Below are 19172 nucleotides of genomic sequence, written 5' to 3'. Positions count from 1 at the left end.
ATTAAAATGGAAAAATTAAATAAAAAATATTTAAATTGCAAACATTTTTAAAAATATACATACATACACTATTTACAAATTTATTTAGTTTATACTTATAATTAAAGTTTTATTCAATTTGTTTTTATTTAATATTTTTATTTATTTGTAAATAAAACTATTTAACTGTTGACAAAATTAATTAAGTCAATTCCTGTCTTTGAAAAAAGCTCATTAATTTTATATAATTTTAATAAAAGTTTTTGGTTTTTTAGTTCAAAATATTATAAAAAATTAAAAGTTATTCAAAAGTTAGTTTATAGTTTTAGCATTGGGATTGTTTCAGGGATGGAAAAGGAAATTTTTTATATGGTATCAAAAATTTACTTTTTCTACTCTCCGACTAAGTAACTATGAATGAATATAAAGAAAAAAATTTATATATTTTTCTATAAGATAAGACCTAGGGCCTAGGCAAAAGTCTTGTTTTAATCAAATGTTTAAAAGTGCAATTACATCCAGAGGGAAAAGCTCTACACGAGTGCCTTCGTTATAAGGTGCTTGCTGCTCCTAGAGACAGCAAAACCTTTGGGTTGTTCATGATAAGTTTAAAGTGCTAGTTCTTCAATTCCGACACTTTTCAGGGACGACCAAACATTCACCGATCCAACCAACCTTTTAGCTAAGTTTTTCGCAAGTAATTATTGCTTGGCGGAAAGCGATAAACCACTGCCCAAGTTCGAAAGGGTATCAGTAATTATTTCAAATTTATTCTTTGGAGCGCATGCCATTAAAAGCGTTTTAGCGGATATCAGCAAAAATAAGTCTGCTGCAACTGATGTCATATCGGCACTGATCTTGACGTCCGCTCGTCCCTTAGCTAAAATGCTGACAAATTTCCTTCATGCTGGAAAATGACAGGTTAATAACCCTGAAAATTATAGGCCAATAGCAATTTGTTCTGCACTTTGCAAAGATATTGAAAATATGGTTCCAACTTGTATGTATTTATAGTTAACGACTTAACTTCAATGTTATTAAGTCGAAATGTCTTCTCAATTGTATTCCATCATTGGCACAACTGACACAACATCACGTTGATTTGATATGGATTCCAGAACATGAGGGCGGAACACTGGGAAATGAAACATCTCAACATCTAGGGAAATGAAACATCTTAAACATCTAGACTTAACACTTGCGCAAAGTGATATTCACACTCCCCTGGTCAAATCAAAATTGATAGATAAATGTGCTTTAAGTGAGTCGGAACTAAGGTGGTCAAATATCACAACTTAGAATATCGAGACTGCTCTGGCCCACTCTGACAACGGATAGGATTAGAACACTCTTGTCTCTTAGTAAGAACTCGATTAGGCTTCTAACTGGTATAATTACTGGGAAGAGTATGATTGGACATATGTCGTAACGTATAATAGCTACTGCAGAAGCTATTTCGACGAAGAAGAAGTAAAATCGGTACAACAAATTACACGTAAATGCCCAGCCTTAAAAGAGCACAGGCTACTCTATCTTGGTAGAGCTCTTTTGCATGATCTGGACCGTCTCCGAAAAGTGACTAGTAAACATGATCGGTTTTATTAGAAACACCAGCTGGTTTTTACGGAGACCGTAAGAACCAAGTAGTCAACTAGATTAGGTAGGGAAACCATTTTCTCAACATAAGGGAGTGGCAATTCCAAGGGTATGACAATGGGCCACAAGACCTCCGTGTGAACTCGCTAACTAACGAGCAACCCGCGTAACCTAACCTAACATAATGACTGTCAGTATATATTTCGTAGAGGTCGCTCGATGGAAGAACTACTGGTGTCACCATTTTGGCGAAAGTAAAGTGGTAGTTCTATATATTTCCAAGGCGTTTGAAAAAGTGTGGCATGTTGCTCTTATATCAATACCTATTACATTTGATGTCGATAACAATGTTTCTCGATTTATTTCGAGCTTTCTCAGAGATCGCGTTATACGAGTTGCTATAGATGCGATCTCATGAAATGAGTTCAATATTAATTCATTCCATTCCTCTTACTACATTTCATATTTCCCTAAATAACCTTCTATGTCAAATTTACAACTCTATCTACTCTTTTGCCGAAGACAGCAATATCTGCTATACTCAATTATAGGCTAAGCCCTTTAGAGATTGGGGCAATGAGGAATAATATGAATGAATCGCTCAATCACGACTTGACGGCAATCTCTGAATGGGATTATGTTAACAGAGTCGATTCAATGTTGCTTTTTAACATATAAATGCTCTATCTAAATTTATGGGTGATGTAAATATTAAGGAATCGGGACACGAAAATATACCGCGCTGGACTAAACACATTGTCGAAAGAAGCATTCAAATATTTCGGTTTTTAAAACGGTATAAGTCATACTTCAGACCAATCGATCTTCATACTATTTACACCAATTATATCCGAACGAAAATGGAATACAATTCTCATATATGGACCAGAGTTGGGAAGTCTATTTTGTAGCTAATCGACTGCATACAGAAGAGGGCGAAGGTACCTTATCGGTGACAGTAGGGTTGGTTACAGTAGGGTTCTATCGATACTACAATGGAGTGTGTTCCTCATCGATTTTACCAGAGCCCATATTTTTCGGTAGTTATAATAAATTTGTTAATTCGGCTATCATTTGATATATGTATATCAGAGGCTTCCACCGTTTTATACATACCCCTTTAATAATATATTTAATCTCACCGATCCCCATATATATAATTTCTATGAAATTATTTTTCTCTTATTGACCAAGTTCAAAACTTTCTAGAAAATACGTGGAAGAAACTCCACATGCATTGTTATGAAATTCGATGACATATCTTTTGTTTAACTTAAAAAGAGCTTAAAGGTCCTCGTTTCTATTCGTAATTTGTTATGATTTCATAACAAGTGAACTGAAAATTAAAGTTGTGAGATTCTGCTACGAACCCCCATTTGGGAACAGTTGGATTACATACCTGCAGATTGAAAAGCGAAGATCCCGGTTTTTGGTAAAAAAAAGAGATTTTCAGACTAAATGACGAGAAATATCAATACAAAAACTACACAGACAAAACTATATTTTATGATAACAACCGGCATTAATGGACTAAGTTTTAAATGGACTTAACCTTTGACTTTATCAAATTGTTTAAAACATTAATATCTTAATATTAAAATAACATTGCATTTAAAGCGCATTTTTCATAAATTATTTTGTATAAATATTGCTAAGTAGTTTAGAAAAGTCTAATTATATACAATACTTAAGTCAAAATAAAAAAAAATCATTTCAAAATATGCACCATCATTAGTCAAATCAAGTGAGGTAATACTTTTGAACAAAAACTATAATTAAAGTCTAATTTTAGTTAATGTCAAGTTTGTTGCATTTCTTTTTGTTATAAATTCTTAGATTTCAATCTGTTTGCCGTAAGCGGAGTAACGTTAAAGAGGCGGTATTTGTTTACAAGGACTATTTGGTGGGCAATCAAATTCTAGTTTCCCTTTAATAGTAGTAGTTGCGTTTAAATTTAAGTTTTTTTTTTGTTTTTGCTTAATTACAAGTACGAGTAATATGTATTTAGTTGCATTATTGCTTTTATAGTTTCTATTGTATATGACGAATACTATTTTATAATCCCAATTAAAAAAAATTTAATACATATGCTTGCTAATAATTCATGCCGAAAAAAGTCTAGAAGTCGACTTTCCTTATGTAAAATATGGATTCATTACACGATTTCAAATTCCACTTTTAAGAAAAATTAAAAGTCTATTGTTTGGTTTATATAAAATTTGAAAAAGTCGAAGCCACGCCCAATACGAACCATTAGGGTTTTTTGAGATATCGTAACTTAAATTTTTAAAAACACCTTTTTGGGGTATATTTGAGACATCAGGACATATTTATTTATAAATTTTGTTAGATTATCAAAAAGCCCAATATGTTATCTTAAAAATAAAGGTATAACCTTCTTCTTGCTTTATAGAGATATCTGAGAGAACTATAAAAATTTCATTATAGCAAATTTATGTTATTTCAAAGAGGAAGAAGTTATAACTGAGGTTAAATCTTTATGTTAAAGTTCACAGATTGGACTTTCAGATGACATAATATATGTAATATAAATAAGGTGTCTTCGCGCTCTTGTAACGTCTCAAATACTGCCAAATAAAACGGTGTTTATTGATATCTAGGGACACGATATCTCGAGAACCTGTTATATTAGAGGGCAGATTTAGAGCAGCTCAATTCTTTAGAAAAGTATAATTTGGTTTATGGATTGAACGTGTTATTGAACTTTCTTTAAAACAGATCTCTTTCGATTTGCAGTTTCGAAATTGTTCCCACAACCATGTTTTTCAATTGTTTCTACAAAAATTTGACTCAAGGCATCTGAAATTAAGTTGTTTTAACCATTTATCGATTCTTTAAACTAAATTTTTGTTCTTAACAAGTGAAACAATCTGTTAATAAAACTAAATCAACCTATTAACCCAATTCTGAGAAGTCAACTTTTCAACTTAATATTCGGCTTTTTACAGCTTTCGAATTGTCAACTTTTTCGAACTTTTTTTTTGAATAACGACTTTTTTCGACATAAAACAAATGTCACAACAAGTTAGATTTTCTAAATATCAACTTTTTCTGACTTTCTCGATATTTTTTTATTTGTTCTTGCAAAATCGTTTATTCGACTTCCGTATTAAACATTTTGGCATGGAAACCTAAGAGAGATAAAAGAATCAGATTCGTATTCAATATATAAACATTATTTTTAATTATTGAAATTATAAATTAGGACTTAATAAGAAATTTAATATTATTGACATCCCTATTTTGTCATTTTTATGCTATTATAGTTAATTCGAAAGAGAATGAAATGTGAAACGATTTTAAAAGATTTACTCATTTATGTAACTGATATGTCAATGAATTATTTACAATGTTTTATGAAAAAATTATTAATTAAGAATTATTAAACAACGAATTATTTTAAGAATAAAATTTAGAGGATTTAATTGAACGAATGGTCACCTTAATTTAGAACCTACATCATCCAACAATTGTTTTTTCAAAATACCTTTTCTATATCATTTATCTTCGTCGATTTAGCGATATCCAAATGTTTGTTGAAAATATTGAATATTACTATTTTAATCCAGAAAAATCGGTTCATAAATAACAGTATTTCAAGCGAAATACCTCTAAGTTCATCTAACACAAGTACTAAGGTATATATTAGGGGTTATGATTTTGGGAACAGAAATCCTGAGACCAAGTTATAAATTTCTAAATAAAATACCTCTAAGTTCATCTAACACAAGTACTAAGATATATATTAGGGGCAGTGATGCCAAGTGTTGGGATTTTTCCCTTTTTGTAGGGATTTTTTTCAAAAATTTCACGTGTAGGGAAAAAGGGAAAGATTTCTTACTATTGTCAAATTGTAGGGATTTTTCAATTTCATAGTTTTTAACAACTAAAAATATACTCTTTCATGTATTAAACTTTTAAATTAAAAATGAAATCAGTTTTAAGTGTATCGTTAGTAAAAATTCCGCTTGTAATTTCTACAATATATGTACCTACATATCGCTACAAGACTGGCATAATCCAAAATTCGGCTTTCTTGAACTAAGGTCTTCAAAACATGCGACATACTAAAATCTTTCATATAGATTTATGAAATTTCAAATATGTCTATTATTTTCGATGTGAAATCGATTTTTTGTAAACGTAAAAACTAAAACCCACGTTTTTGTGAATATTAGACAACTAAAAATTTAATTTCAATTTAGATGAGAAACATATTAACCTCAACTATCTGAATCTGGATTTTTAAAACCCCTTGGTTTGTTTAAAAGTTATTAAAAAAATAGTTAAATGTCATTAAATATTCATATCCATTTTTCTTGAAACGACTTTTTGGATTATGCCAATCCTGTAGGGCGATATATTCTGACTCCTTATAGATAGAGTAGTCGGGGGCTTAATGCAGTAACTCAGGATTGAAAAAATGAATTTAATGTTCTGAAAATTTATAAAAGTAAACCGCAAAAAGTAAACGCAAAAGTAAACCTTATTTAAAATAATTATTTTATGAAAATTTTTTTGTTGGAGGCACATAAAATAAATTTTTATCACGATTCGATATACTGCCATAAATCTTTCAATTGTTTTTTTTTTTAATCTTTACTGAAGAGTCAGGGTTGGAAGATTTGTATGATGTAAAATTGAAAGAAAAAAAATTTAAAATTTAAATTCTAGAAATTTCATTCCTAAAAATTAAAAAAAAATACATACATATATGTATATTATAAAACGGAGCTAATATTTTAGTTTTTGATGTTATTTTTGTATTTTTTTAAGATAAACTTTGAAAAAAATGGAAAAAAGTAGTGTAGGGAAAAATGTAGGGAAAATAAAAAGTGGGTGTAGGGAAAAAAGGGATTTTTTCTCATAAGCGTAGGGATTTCTGATAAAAATCTCCTGGCATCACTGATTAGGGGTTATGATTTTGGGAACAGAATTCCTGAGACCAAGTTATATATTTCTAAATAATTGAGCTGAGAAGGAAGGATATATTATAAACTTTATCCTAAAGTCGATAGATTGGAATTTAAGATGCCTTAAACGGTTTTGTAAGTAAAGGGGTCTTCGCGTTTCGATAACGTCTCTAATATGGCAAAAAACGATCTCGAAAACATGTGAAAGAAAATTCTGATGTGAGATTCAGAAGAGCATATTGTGTTATTGTCACACTCTGAGAATAAAACCCGAAAATCTTAACCAATCAGATAAAGTTAACCTATGTATGTGACAACGGCTCTCAGGTTTGAAAATGTATTAACCAGAGAAATCTTGATTATTATAACTAATCTGAGCAGATTTACTCGGTAGGGCACATTTACTCCGTACAGTTGTATCTGGGCTTGATGGGATTTGTCATTGGGTCAAGATAAGTATGAGCACACAGACGGACAGACAAACGGACATAGAACTTGATTCTGAGCCGATTGGAAGAATACTTTAAGGTGCGTGTAGGATCAATATTTTTGGTACGAAAAAGTCGATTTACGACTTTTGGGCTTATGTAAGACTCGACTATTTTTCGACTAGTTTAAACAACATGACGATTATTTCTTTACATACGATTCGATATCTTAGTAAAGACGACTAATAGAACCGATCTACAAATAAACCGTCCATTTTTTTCGAATTTTTGTATTCGGGATTATTTCTACACTCAGCTAATTTCCATTCGTTACAATTGATCCCATATAGTAAATGTGCAATATACCCATGAACTATATATTTTGCTCTTTACTGTTTAATCCATGTTGCCCATCGCTGATCGCAAGTGATGACTTATATAAGATATAAAATTAAGATGTAAAACTGATCCTACTTTCCCTCAAGAAAACCAATCTGATAACAAGTCCATTCCAATTTATGGGTATTTCGATTATGGTAAACAAAATATTCTTATAAATGAAAAGTTAACCGATAATAGGTTATTACTGTATGTATAATATTTTTTTTTTTTGTTAAATTAATTTATATTATCTATGTATGTATTAAGTAAGTGTATATGTTATATAGTGGCATGAAGTAAAAATCGTTTAAAAATTCGCGTTGTATTTGTTGTAAGAATATCGTTAATGTTTCATTCCTTGTGTGTTGTCTTATTTAGCGTTGTATAGAATTAATTAATTAATAATAAAAGTAAATTCTTAATGCTAGTGGACTTAAGTAGTTAAGATTAGTTTCTTTTTTTATATATTTTTGTTTTTTTTTTTATAATTCAGTTTTTTAGAATTTTTAAGAATTTAAAGAATATACACTCAAAAAAGCATTTACAATTACAAAATATGTTGAATTTAAAAAAAATCTCTCATAAAATTGTTCAGTTAATTAGGGTTATGAACTGTCTATAATATCGGAACACTGTTGTATATTAGAAACAATGGCGAAACCCCGAAAATAAGCTATTTTAGCTACACTGGATACGAATCTGTTCTTAGATTAACTCGAAGAAGGAAGAATATATAGCAGAAGTTGATCCTTTATTTTAAAGTCGACAGATTGGACTTTCAGGTGACACAAAAGAGAAATTCTGAAATTAGAAAGTATACTTTGGTCTCCGAGTTAAACATTTGCTGTCCTGTGTAGTCTTAAAGTAGTATGAAATATAGATCGCTCTTGACCGAAAAAGTGATTTTGGAAGATAATTAATATAGCCTTGGAATAATTAAGGGACTAATCAATAGAGACTTTGGAATCTTGAATTATGAAGTTTTATGATGGACCAATCCTTGTAAACTGCTGTAAGGAAACTTTGGACAAGTGTGGACTGAAACTCTTAAACCTTTCTAGATGTTATTGCTCTAGTTATTATAACTTCTCAAATATTGTTAAAAACCTGTGTGTGTTAAAAGAAATTTTGAGATTCAGAACAGCTCAAGTATACTTTGGACTTTGGGTTAACAACTTGATGGCCCTTGTAGTCTTAAACAAGTAAGAAATCTAAGTAATACTTGACCGATAGTAATTTTTAAAGATAATCACTATATTTAGTCTTAGAACAACTAGGGACCGATCGATAACTCATCAACTACAGTTTGTAAGATACTTTTGAATATTGAATTTATAAAGTCCTATAATGGACCAAACCTTGTAGATTACTATAAGGAATCTTTTGACAATTGTGGACTGAAACTCATAAATTTTTCTAGATGTCTTTGCTCTATTATAAGTTCTTAAATATGTTCAAAAACATGATTTTTGAAACTATAGGACCCGATATTTTGAAAATTTAATGTGATGGAGAAATTTTGAGATTCAGTTTCAGAGCAGCTCAAATATTTAGAAAGTTGGTCTTAGGTTTAACAATTTATTGATCTGTGTAGTCTTAAAGTAGTATGAAATCAAAGACGTACTTGACCAATATGTAGTCTTGGCCTATCGATAACTGATCATGTACAGTTTTTAAGAGACTTCTGAATGTTAAATTTATGAAGTCCTATAATGGCCCAAACATTGTAAATTGCTATAAGGAATCTTCTGACTACTGTGGACTGAAACTCATAAAAATATTCTAGACGGATTTATTGCTTTACTTAAAATTTTATAAACGAAAGGGGCTAAAACTACACAGAGGGAAAAAGAAATATACACGCCTGGTATCAAATTGACACCAAACTGTTTATAATTTTTTAATACCATCCGTTGTCAAAGTATATACATACGTACGACAACACTATGTAATGTTGATAACATTGCAACAATTCGTTGTCGAAATCTAAATTTTATATATATCCGTTGTCTAAATGTTAACAAACGTGGTAAGCTCACTATTGACAAATAATCCGTTGCCAATAGTGAACTTACCACGTTTGTTAACATTTAGGCAATGGATGTGTATAAAATTTAGATTTCGGCAACGAATTGTTGCAATGTTGACAACGTTGCGTTGCAAGGCCAACTTTTGCAATCGTTCGATATAAAATGGACGTTTATCATAAAGTATTCTCCCTAGACTGTGAGTTTTATGTAAATGAACACCCGATACGGTTAATTCGGGACCCTGGCATTATTATATTACATAGTGTTGTCGTACGTATGTATATACTTTGACCACGGATGTTATTGAAAAACTATAAACAGTTTGGTGCCAGGAGTGTATATTTACCTTTTCTCTCTGTGTATAACTTCTCAATTAGGATCAAAATCGTAATTTTTGTAACTTTAAGACATTATACTTGGAAATGTAATGAAATGAAATTCGGTTTTAATTCGGCCTGTGTATGTCTTAAACAAATATGATATTGAAGTCGAACTTGCCGGATATTGATTTTCAATACAGTCTTGGACTATCTATGAAACGATCAAAATTTGAACAATTACAGTTCATAAGAGATTTTTGAATTGTTAATCTATAAAGTTCTATTATAGACCAATCCTTGTAAGATGTTATAAGGAATATTGGCTCTATTGTAAATTTCTAGATGAATTTGTTATTTTCTTAAATTTTTAATAAAATTTTAAATAATTGAGTGTATGTTCTTTAAATTTTAATTTCAACTAAATTCAAATACATATGTAGAGTTTATAATTAATATTAGCTTTTTGTTTTAACAAGTAATTTTTAAAAATTAATATTGCATCATTTTGATTGACTGATTGATTGGTTGAATGTTCTCCTGATTATGATGAGTGAGTTTTTGTATTTAATATGATAATGAGTGAATGAATATGTTTTCAATAACTTTACTTATCATTTGATTATGATCATTTCTATGTTATAATACAAATTTAATGAGTGTTTGCTTTTTTTTAGTTATTGTTTCATTTATGTCTGAAGTAGTATTTAAAAGTACAAGTTTTATTAATTAATTAATTTAATTTGAGCAATAGTCTAGATTTATTTTGTTAATTTTACCTAGTTTTTTTGGTTTTTTGTTAATTAATTTAGTTGCAGTTGTGAGTATGTTACTTAATTAATTTTCATTCTTTTTCCATTAAAATGTAAAACTTAAATAGTTATTAAACAACAGAAATAAAATAAATAAATAAATAAATAAATTTATTAACAAGGCTTAAAGTTTGATTTAAATATTTATATTTAGTTTTATTTTTGTCTGTAGAATACTTTATTCGGCTGGTACTATAGTTTGATCCAAATTTGGCTTTGTATCATCTGGATCTAAACTTAAGCATTCCGAAAAATAATGTTCCATGGAAGAATAGACATGTTCTAAAACACCATTAAGTTCATGGCCTTCATCGGCATAAGTCTAAAACAAAGAAATAAATTAACAAATTTTAATTTTTAAAATTCTTAAATTTAGCTTTAGATATTACCTGATATCTGTACAGGACATTGGCGTCCGTTAAAGATTTTGCTAATTGAACACCATGTATATAAGGTGCTGTAGAATCGGCTAAGCCGTGTATTAGAAAAAATGCATGTGATTTGATCAGACGTGCTCTTTGAGTTGCATCTGCTTCAACATAACCCTTGTAATTTTCAGCTGGAAGACCCATAATACGCTCTGTAAATGCTGAATCTAAAAGGAAAAAAAGGTTACATAAAACTATCTTCGCTATTAAATCTTGCCAAAACCTACTGTAATAAAGCCAATCGGCTATAGGTGAAACAGCTATACCACATTTGAAAACATCTTGTTGGGTGCCCAGGACCATCGAGGTGACATAGCCACCATAACCCCAGCCCCAAATACCCACACGAGTTTCATCTAAAAAACTTATGGTATCCAGCAGATAACTGTGGGCGAATGGTCATGATTATTATTTAGATTTGAAATAAACCACAATTCTGTACCTACCGTAACACAGAAATTTGATCCTGAACTTCTACACCACCCAGGTGTCTATATAGAGATCTTTTACTCTGGCCCTTGGCTCCTCTTACATCTAGGCGTATGTAAATGACATCATTACGTGATGACATATAAGTGCCCCAGTCTATACGAAATTTCTCTGACACCGATTCAGATCCAGGACGGCCATTGCTAAAAGCATAAAATTATACTTTCAAGTAAACTTTTTCAAACTTAACAAACTTACACTTCTACTATAACGGGAAATGCTGCATCTCTCAATTCTTCTCGCCAACTGGGCGGCAGCAATAATTGCACTTGAGCTCGACTGCCATGAGGCAACGGTATTTCGAACGATCTTTGCGTGGGCAGTGCCAACTTTTGTAATCGTTCGATATAAAATGGACGTTTATCATAAAGTATTCTCTCTAGACTGTGAGTTTTATGTAAATGAACACCCGATACGGGCAATCCGGGACCCTGGCACTCCAGTATATAAAAGGATATTCCATGTGGGGTGGCAATGGAAGACGTTGGCATTATGAAGGCATCAAAATGAGAACAATTAAGATAATAATAACGGCTGCTCCAAAGAGCTTCGCCCAAATCGCATGTTATGCAAGTTGGTTCAGTTCTAAAAATAAAGAAACTATAAACATAAATCAAGGTTACATAAGTGGGTAAAGCATTGGCCATAAGCAGTTGTGGATAAGTGATTTATAATTTTGTTAAAAAAGCTGGTTCTTTCGATTTGTTATAACTTTCTATATAATTTTGTTAGCATAAGCGCAGCATGCATACTAAAGCGTTTAAATTAACTGTACTTACTTTCTATTATCATCATTAACTGGATCTCTTACAGTATAAAGATGCCTCTGCCCAGGTTTCTTATCTTTAGTACCCAAATAATAAACTAAATGATTTGCAGTATCCCAGCAAAGAATTTTCAATACCTTTAATATTTCAAAGCAATGTTATTGTTAAATATTGTTTATCTTAAAAATAGTATATAATTTTGAATTACTGACCTCATATCTGCCATGAGAAATAACAGATATTCTTTGTTGTGATATGGTTACATGTTTTATATGGGTAAAATGTTCCGTGCCGGATTCTTGTACACTAGCTAATATTAAAAAACTATTTCCATCTGGAGAAAATACCGGATGTGGCAGTATATCAAGCCATTCGTCTTCGGGTGCCCTTTCAGAATGGATCTAGAAAAAATAACAATAACAAATTGGAATGGAATTAGTAGATTATTTAAAGATACATTCATATATTTTAAAGTAAAGGAGTTATTGATTGAGGAGTAAAAATGGATACAGTAGCATATGATAGTTCCAGGATTCAGCTTTGTTTGATCACAGGTATTAATTGATGTGGGGAACACAAAGCACTGACACCTGAGTTAAGATCTTTTGTGCTGTCCTATGGTTCATCATTGGATATTAAGTTCTCGTATGAATCTCAATGTTCTAGTCGGTGCGAGATTGAATAGCCGGAATACTGATTCTAATAGGCCATAACCTCTGCATAACCTCGTCATATTGCTGCCAAGAATGTGCTGGTGATATCTAAGTTCACAGTGTTGGGTATAAAATCCCGTTAGTATCTTAAGTCATCATTGTTAAGCGATAATAACTTTCCGGATTTACCTTTTGTTAGCGTTTAAAACTTTTTGCCAGTCTGAGCCCTGCTATTGACTCCAAATGGCGGAGAAATTCGGATTCAACATAACAATCGCCTTTTTCCCTTATGTATCCTTTGGAAATACTAAGGATGGTTCTGGTCCAATGGATGGATATTGCGCGCCCCAATATGCCAGACAACCTGCTGTTTCATTGCCAAAGTGACCTTCATGGATAAGTACCCAACATGGTGTCATTTTATTATGTATATCTCGTTCATTTAGAAATGTCAAGCAGTCAAGTACGATACCCGACCTGATTTCATATGACACTAAAGCCTTGACTATCCGACATCACAAATGTTTCAAATCCTATAATATATAAGAACCTCTGTGTAGTCTCAACTGTTGATCTACAATCAAGAATCCCTATACATATATGGATCAATAATAAATGTATTTATAATACTTATGTATCCCACCAAGTTCCCAGTTTTTAAAGTGATTAGTTCTGGTAGGTGAAGTTCAGATTTGCGCGCATCATCCTTAATGAGAATATGGACAACTTCTCATGGCCCTCGACACAAATGAAACGATCCTAACCTGATCTAACTTCATCCACCATACCAATGTATTATGGCTTTATTATTATGGTTTCAAAGGTCCAGAAGAGCATTCTTGGCTTTAAGCCCTACGCTCTACGAAAAAGGTTTTTGACATGCATATAATGTCCTGGTGGATTTATTAATAGCATTGGATGTATGTAGTTTCCAGTTTAGAGTCTTATTGAGAAGGATTCTCAGGTTTTCACAAAACTGGAGAAGCGTGGTTTAAAAATGTTTGATAGTACTCGACGAACAGAGCAAGAAATGGGATATTATAAACATTTATATACTCGGGGTTTATAACATCGGGCCCCTGGACAGGTTCCTGGTATTGCCATAGGTTTCAAATTCTAAACATAAACTCGTTCATTTAATAACAATTGCAATAACGGACGACTAACTTATTAAGGCATCAACACAGGTTCCAGTATATCTGAATATCTATACAGCGTGGACTTCATGATTAAATCAGAGGTTTAATTTCAAGGCTGAGTTTGACAACAACTACAACCGACCACCCTCAGTAAATCAATACTGGTTCGTTTGCATAATATGAATTTTTACCACCTATACAGTAAGGACTTAAGGGGTCTGGTTAAACAAGATTTTCTTCCTTAATCACATGATCGATATTAATGCTCAGTTGGACACTTTGTGATAGTCGTAGATTGTTGACTATATGACATATACCTGTCATAAATATTTATTTATATCTAGTACCTATTCTCAAATAGGGTTCTCTACTACTTTCCATTTTACTATATTACAACGGAATGCTATGTTAGCAGGTGCCTTCCAGCGGCATCTTCTAGGTCTAGCTTTTTGATAGCTTCATTTCATTTAGAGACGTTTTTGATCAATATTTAAAGGTGTGCTATTTCAGAAAAACGTCGGCGAATCTTAACAATTTGACTTATAATCACTCAACTATGAAATCGGGGCATTCAATATCGTCGTTATTATTTTGATTATTTGACAACATATTGGCATTATCTTTGAAATCAACTCTTACCTCCGAACATTCCCAATTCATATCGGCAAAACATGTTGCGATTATGCTATAATTTTGAGATCTCATCATATAAACGACCGATACTTGACGATTACCATCTGTTACCCATCCGGCTGACGTCAGATAATAATCCCTAGAGATATAAAAAATAAATCATAAGAAAAAATCTTTGCAACTATATAGTAATTTTCTTTTTCGCTTACTGGCCATCTAGGGAAGGTGGTGGTTTTAGGAGGATATGATAAATTTTTGAGGCATTTGTTATATCAACTATCCATAATTGCACTTCTGGATTTGTTGTACCCGGTGTTGGGTAACGTACATTTTTAGTTTCAGGAAATGAACTGCCAGCTGACATGCCAGAGCCGGTCAAAACAGCACCAGATGCCAACCAAGGATACGTCATCATGCCGACATTGCTATCATTGAAGGAGGCATACATGAAGTGTGTACCATCTGTAGACGACCAAATGGCTTCTGGTTCGTCAAATATTTCCTCTGTAAATAAGTTATTTAATAAAAAAATCGAGGTTTTGCAGCGACAATATTACACTTACCTTGGTACAGCCAGTCGGGTACACCATTATAAATCAAATTTTGATAGCCAGAATTTGTTATACGCAAATCTTCTTCATCGGCTGGTGATTGTCTCAGGTAAATATCATTATCGGCTACGATTACCAGTGAGGTGGTGTTGCCCAACCAGGAGGCATATTGCAGCCGGGTTCTCTGTACCTTGGGCGAGTCTTTTAATTTCACAGGCATATGATGATCGTTTTCGACATCGTATATGGTATAAAATGCAGTAAATGACTTTTTAAAAATCTAAAAGAGAATTTAAAGGGACAGTTTTTTAAAGGCTTTTTACCAAGATGGCAGTAAATATGAGATATACCTTCTTAACATTATGTCTGAATAGAACATATCGCAGATCATAGGAGCATTGATAGCCCTGTACATTAAGTTGTCTTAGAGTGTGATTAGTGGCCAAAGTACTAACCGTATTAGTGGCAGTATCTAAAACGGAGAGAGCACCATCGTCCGATTGAAAAACATACTTTTTGGTCGTAACCCAAGAGGGCTGCAACCGGGAAGGCGTTAGATCTCCCTGCAAATACTCATCCAGTATCATGCGTCGTCCCGACCAATAAAGTAATTCATCTACGTAACTGTTAAGAGTGAAATGTTATTGTAGAATTTTTTCCCCGATATTCTTATGAATGACTTACCCTAATAAATAAATGGCCGTTATAATACCAGCTATAACAAAACTTATCACTAATAGCGAAAATACTATGGATCGCCAATTATGACCCTCATCGAGGTCTAAGTCTGGATCTTTGATTTTTGAATCTTGTACTTGTAATGTTTCGTCTGGAGGCAGACGCCATGATCCACCACCTCCTCCTTTATCAGATGTCACGTTTGCGTGCATTGAAATTTATAATCACTTCTACGATAAATGGCTGGAATCTTCAACTCTCACAGTGTTAAATTTCTATATAAATAACGTTTCTCTCGTATATGTACGCACGCAGGCATACACTCTTTTGCACGCACACAAGCAATCACTCACTCACTCACACACAAGGGCAGACTTATAGTTATAAGGAAGATAGTCCTGCAGACATCGGGGGGAGACTGGATTTAAACACATGCATATGCATATAGATGGCACTCTATAAATTTGATTTGTTGACACTGGTGAATTGTTGGCCAAGCCATAAAATTCACCTTTTCTTTCAGTTGGAGTGTTTCAGATGTGGAAGAGATGATATTTGTTGTTGTTGTCGTCGTTTTTTAGCACTTAGAACAGTTTATTGCAAAGAGTTTAGATTGATTTGTTAGTGGTTGATTGTTTGTTTGTTGTAGGTTGGTAGGTTTGTGTGTTTGGTTATGTACTATATTACTCATTTCATCTGTAGTAAAGTTTAGCTGCCTTGTCGCGAAGGCCTTTGTAATGACGCATATTTGAAATGATGGCTTGATGGCGGCAATTTATCATTTATCTCCATTGAAATTTCCTTTCACTGTCTGAATGATTTTCTAAATCAGCAACAGCACTGCCACCTTGAATGTAATACGTCATACATTTTTCAATATCATCAACAATACCACCACTTAGGTTTTTCTTCCTTTTCCTTCTTCTTTGATTGCTTATTTACTTCTTCCTTTTTATATTACACCTTCTGTTTTATTTACTGAAATTAGAGAGAATAATAAAATATATTAAAATTTTATTTATATCTAGTAGAGATAAATAATAATAAAGTAGTGTAAAATAAGGAAGGATTTCAATACATAGGAAAGATTTGATATTATTACAATTAAAGACTTATATGTAATGGACCGATACTCATTTATATAGGAGGTACATGGAAGTCAAAGTTTTCCTTGCAAAATTTGAGTATGCTATTTCTAATAGTTTCCAGATATACGAATTTCTTTTTATTAAATTCATATGGGAGGTGCCACGCCCCTATTGCTAGTCTGGCCATTTTCCTATAAATTGTTCATGTAAATTTTAATGTTGGCCGTGCAAAGTTTGAGAATTCTGATAGTTTCCAAGATATAAGAATTTTTGTATTTAATTCTTAAGGAAAGTGCCACACCCCCTATTTTTAGTCCGCCCATTATGTCACAAATATACCTAAATGACTCCGACAAAATTTTAGAACAGTTATATTTTCTCTGAAATACTGATTTAATATTTTCTTTATATGGAAGGTGCCACGACCACTATAGCCTGTACGCCCATTTTCTCCCCAAATATTCATATGGGCACATATATAGATTCGGGAGTGGATCCAATAGAGGTCAGATTGCCTAATAACAATGCTTGCACTTGAAAAAACATTCAAGAATCGCGATCAGATCGGGTGAAACTATATTATCTGATCGCAATGCCTTGAGCATCAAATTACATTGTCCAGTAATAATCCCCCACCGGGGCATGTTCCCTTGATGATATATCCCATCTTGGTGTATTGCAATCCCGGGGTATAGAGGTGCTACCAATACCTCCAGTCTCCCGGGACTATAAACTGGTGATGATCAAATGTATCCTTCGATTTGCCTAGGAATGATTTGACATTAGGTCGAACAAGAGCCCAGATAATCTGGTACTACGGTGGCCAGTTGCCCGCAGGACTTTGTCCTGGCTGGTCACTTGGTTCCTTCGGTATCCTCGTAGTGACTGTGGTTTAAATCCAAATTCGCGGGGAGAGAATGTTGATTTGAAGACTGATATATCCAAATTCCATTTATGTTTGGATTCTCTCTCCGCTGCTGTTGCCATCTCAACAAATGTCACTGGGTGATATGACAGAGCAACTTATGCTGGTTTCTTAAACCCATTGAGTATGTCTTACTCTTCGCGTAGTAGGCTGCCAGCATAGGTTGGGGAATTTTCAGGTTGACATGCAGTAGTTGCCTGTCATTCCGTAGATCGTTTTTTATGGTCTGAAAATGGAACAGATATAAGTTAGTGAACGATCGGGACAGACTTCTCTGCCTGACAGCAGACTAGTACTACTGATTTAGTATTCCTTTTACTTAAGGGACGTTCTCGGTGCTGTTGCGATCTCAACAGGATGTATGTTGTTACATGCTGCGCGACTTATGGTTGAGGACTCCCACTCAACTTGTCGGGGCAATTATGGGGTTCAATTGACTTGGGAAATTCCTACATCCTTACTCAGATTATCTCGACATACAAAGGTATTCTGATTTATTGTCTGGGTATTTCGGACTACCAAATACCTCCCTAGCACATCTATTTAGCAACACAGCCTTGTGGGTGCGTTTGCTGGGATTTCTTTACCCCTCTTTTCTGATTTGACAGGTACTTCTCCAACGTGATCACTTAGCAAGAGATTAGATAGCTCCTGCAAAGTACTTGTACATGTACAAAAATTGTCACCTGAGTGTTCTTCATCAAATAAGTCCGTCAAGGCACTTATACATTCTTATCCAGAAAACATTAACAATAGAGCGTTGTGTTGTTAATCTTCAAACGATTGGTCGACTACTCTACTGTAGTCCTACAAACTAGTGCCCGACTCGTTCGTGGAACTAGACAAAGACTTTAAATCACACAAAATTGACCTACAAAATTCTTCTGTCATCGATGACACAATTGGTCGGACTGTTAACGTTTCTTCAGTATGGTAATCTTCTGAAACAAAAACTTTCAAACTCTTGCCTTTTAAAGACATTTTAGATTTCAATCAGTCTTTCTTGAAATAATGTAATGAAGTATAAGCATGAGTTGAAAGAAACTCCTTCCTGGGATCGTTTTCGAATATGAAACAACTAAAAAAGTATTGTCGGTCAAGGCCGAACGTATGAAAGAATAGAAAAAAGCACATGTATGATTTACTTTTATAACATTCATCTTCGTGAGAAGTTTGTCATTCCGTTTATTATCTTCACAACATAACTTTTTCGACCCTAGGATGTGCTCATAGGAGAATTTTTACCACAATAAGGCTAGAATTGGGTCTATTGTACGCTCCTTTTCATGGGAAATGGTGGTTGGTAAAAACATAAACCCTTATATTGGGATCAATGAAGGTATT

At 33.0% G+C, this 19172-nt stretch overlaps 1 protein-coding gene across 2 annotated transcripts; it reads right to left on the bottom strand.

The window, feature by feature from the left end:
* Positions 1-9469: 9469 nt before the first annotated feature.
* Positions 9470-16793, bottom strand: LOC119605432 (prolyl endopeptidase FAP). 2 transcript variants are annotated; one of them, XM_037958538.1, is made up of 12 exons: positions 15822-16787; positions 15488-15761; positions 15150-15417; positions 14796-15090; positions 14593-14725; positions 12374-12562; positions 12174-12298; positions 11593-11994; positions 11352-11537; positions 11133-11290; positions 10867-11072; positions 9470-10799 (listed from the first exon to the last, which is right to left on the bottom strand). In XM_037958538.1, exons 1-12 carry the CDS (start codon positions 16025-16027, stop codon positions 10656-10658), a joined length of 2586 nt encoding a protein of 861 aa, XP_037814466.1. In that variant the 5' UTR covers positions 16028-16787; the 3' UTR covers positions 9470-10655. The 2 variants fall into 2 exon arrangements, with proteins under 2 accessions (XP_037814466.1, XP_037814467.1); XM_037958539.1 differs by having other exon boundaries at positions 10523-10799; positions 11593-11979; positions 15822-16793.
* Between the last annotated feature and the right edge of the window lie 2379 nt (positions 16794-19172).

Source organism: Lucilia sericata, unplaced genomic scaffold (genome assembly GCF_015586225.1).
Source record: "Lucilia sericata isolate MDLA Ls3-8-SP2 unplaced genomic scaffold, ASM1558622v1 Contig000486F_arrow, whole genome shotgun sequence".
NCBI lineage: Eukaryota > Metazoa > Arthropoda > Insecta > Diptera > Calliphoridae > Lucilia > Lucilia sericata.
Note: the sequence above shows the minus strand (reverse complement) of the source record. Positions and strands in the feature narration are given on the sequence as shown.

Bases quoted from the DNA above. Each gene is read 5' to 3' on its own strand.
- LOC119605432 (XM_037958538.1), bottom strand. From the start codon at position 16,027: ATGCACGCAAACGTGACATCTGATAAAGGAGGAGGTGGTGGATCATGG. The intron at 15,762-15,821 runs GTAAGTCATTCA...CACTCTTAACAG, and splicing joins ACGGCCATTTATTTATTAGG to TTACGTAGATGAATTACTTT. The intron at 11,073-11,132 runs GTAGGTTTTGGC...TTTTCCTTTTAG, and splicing joins AGCCGATTGGCTTTATTACA to ATTCAGCATTTACAGAGCGT.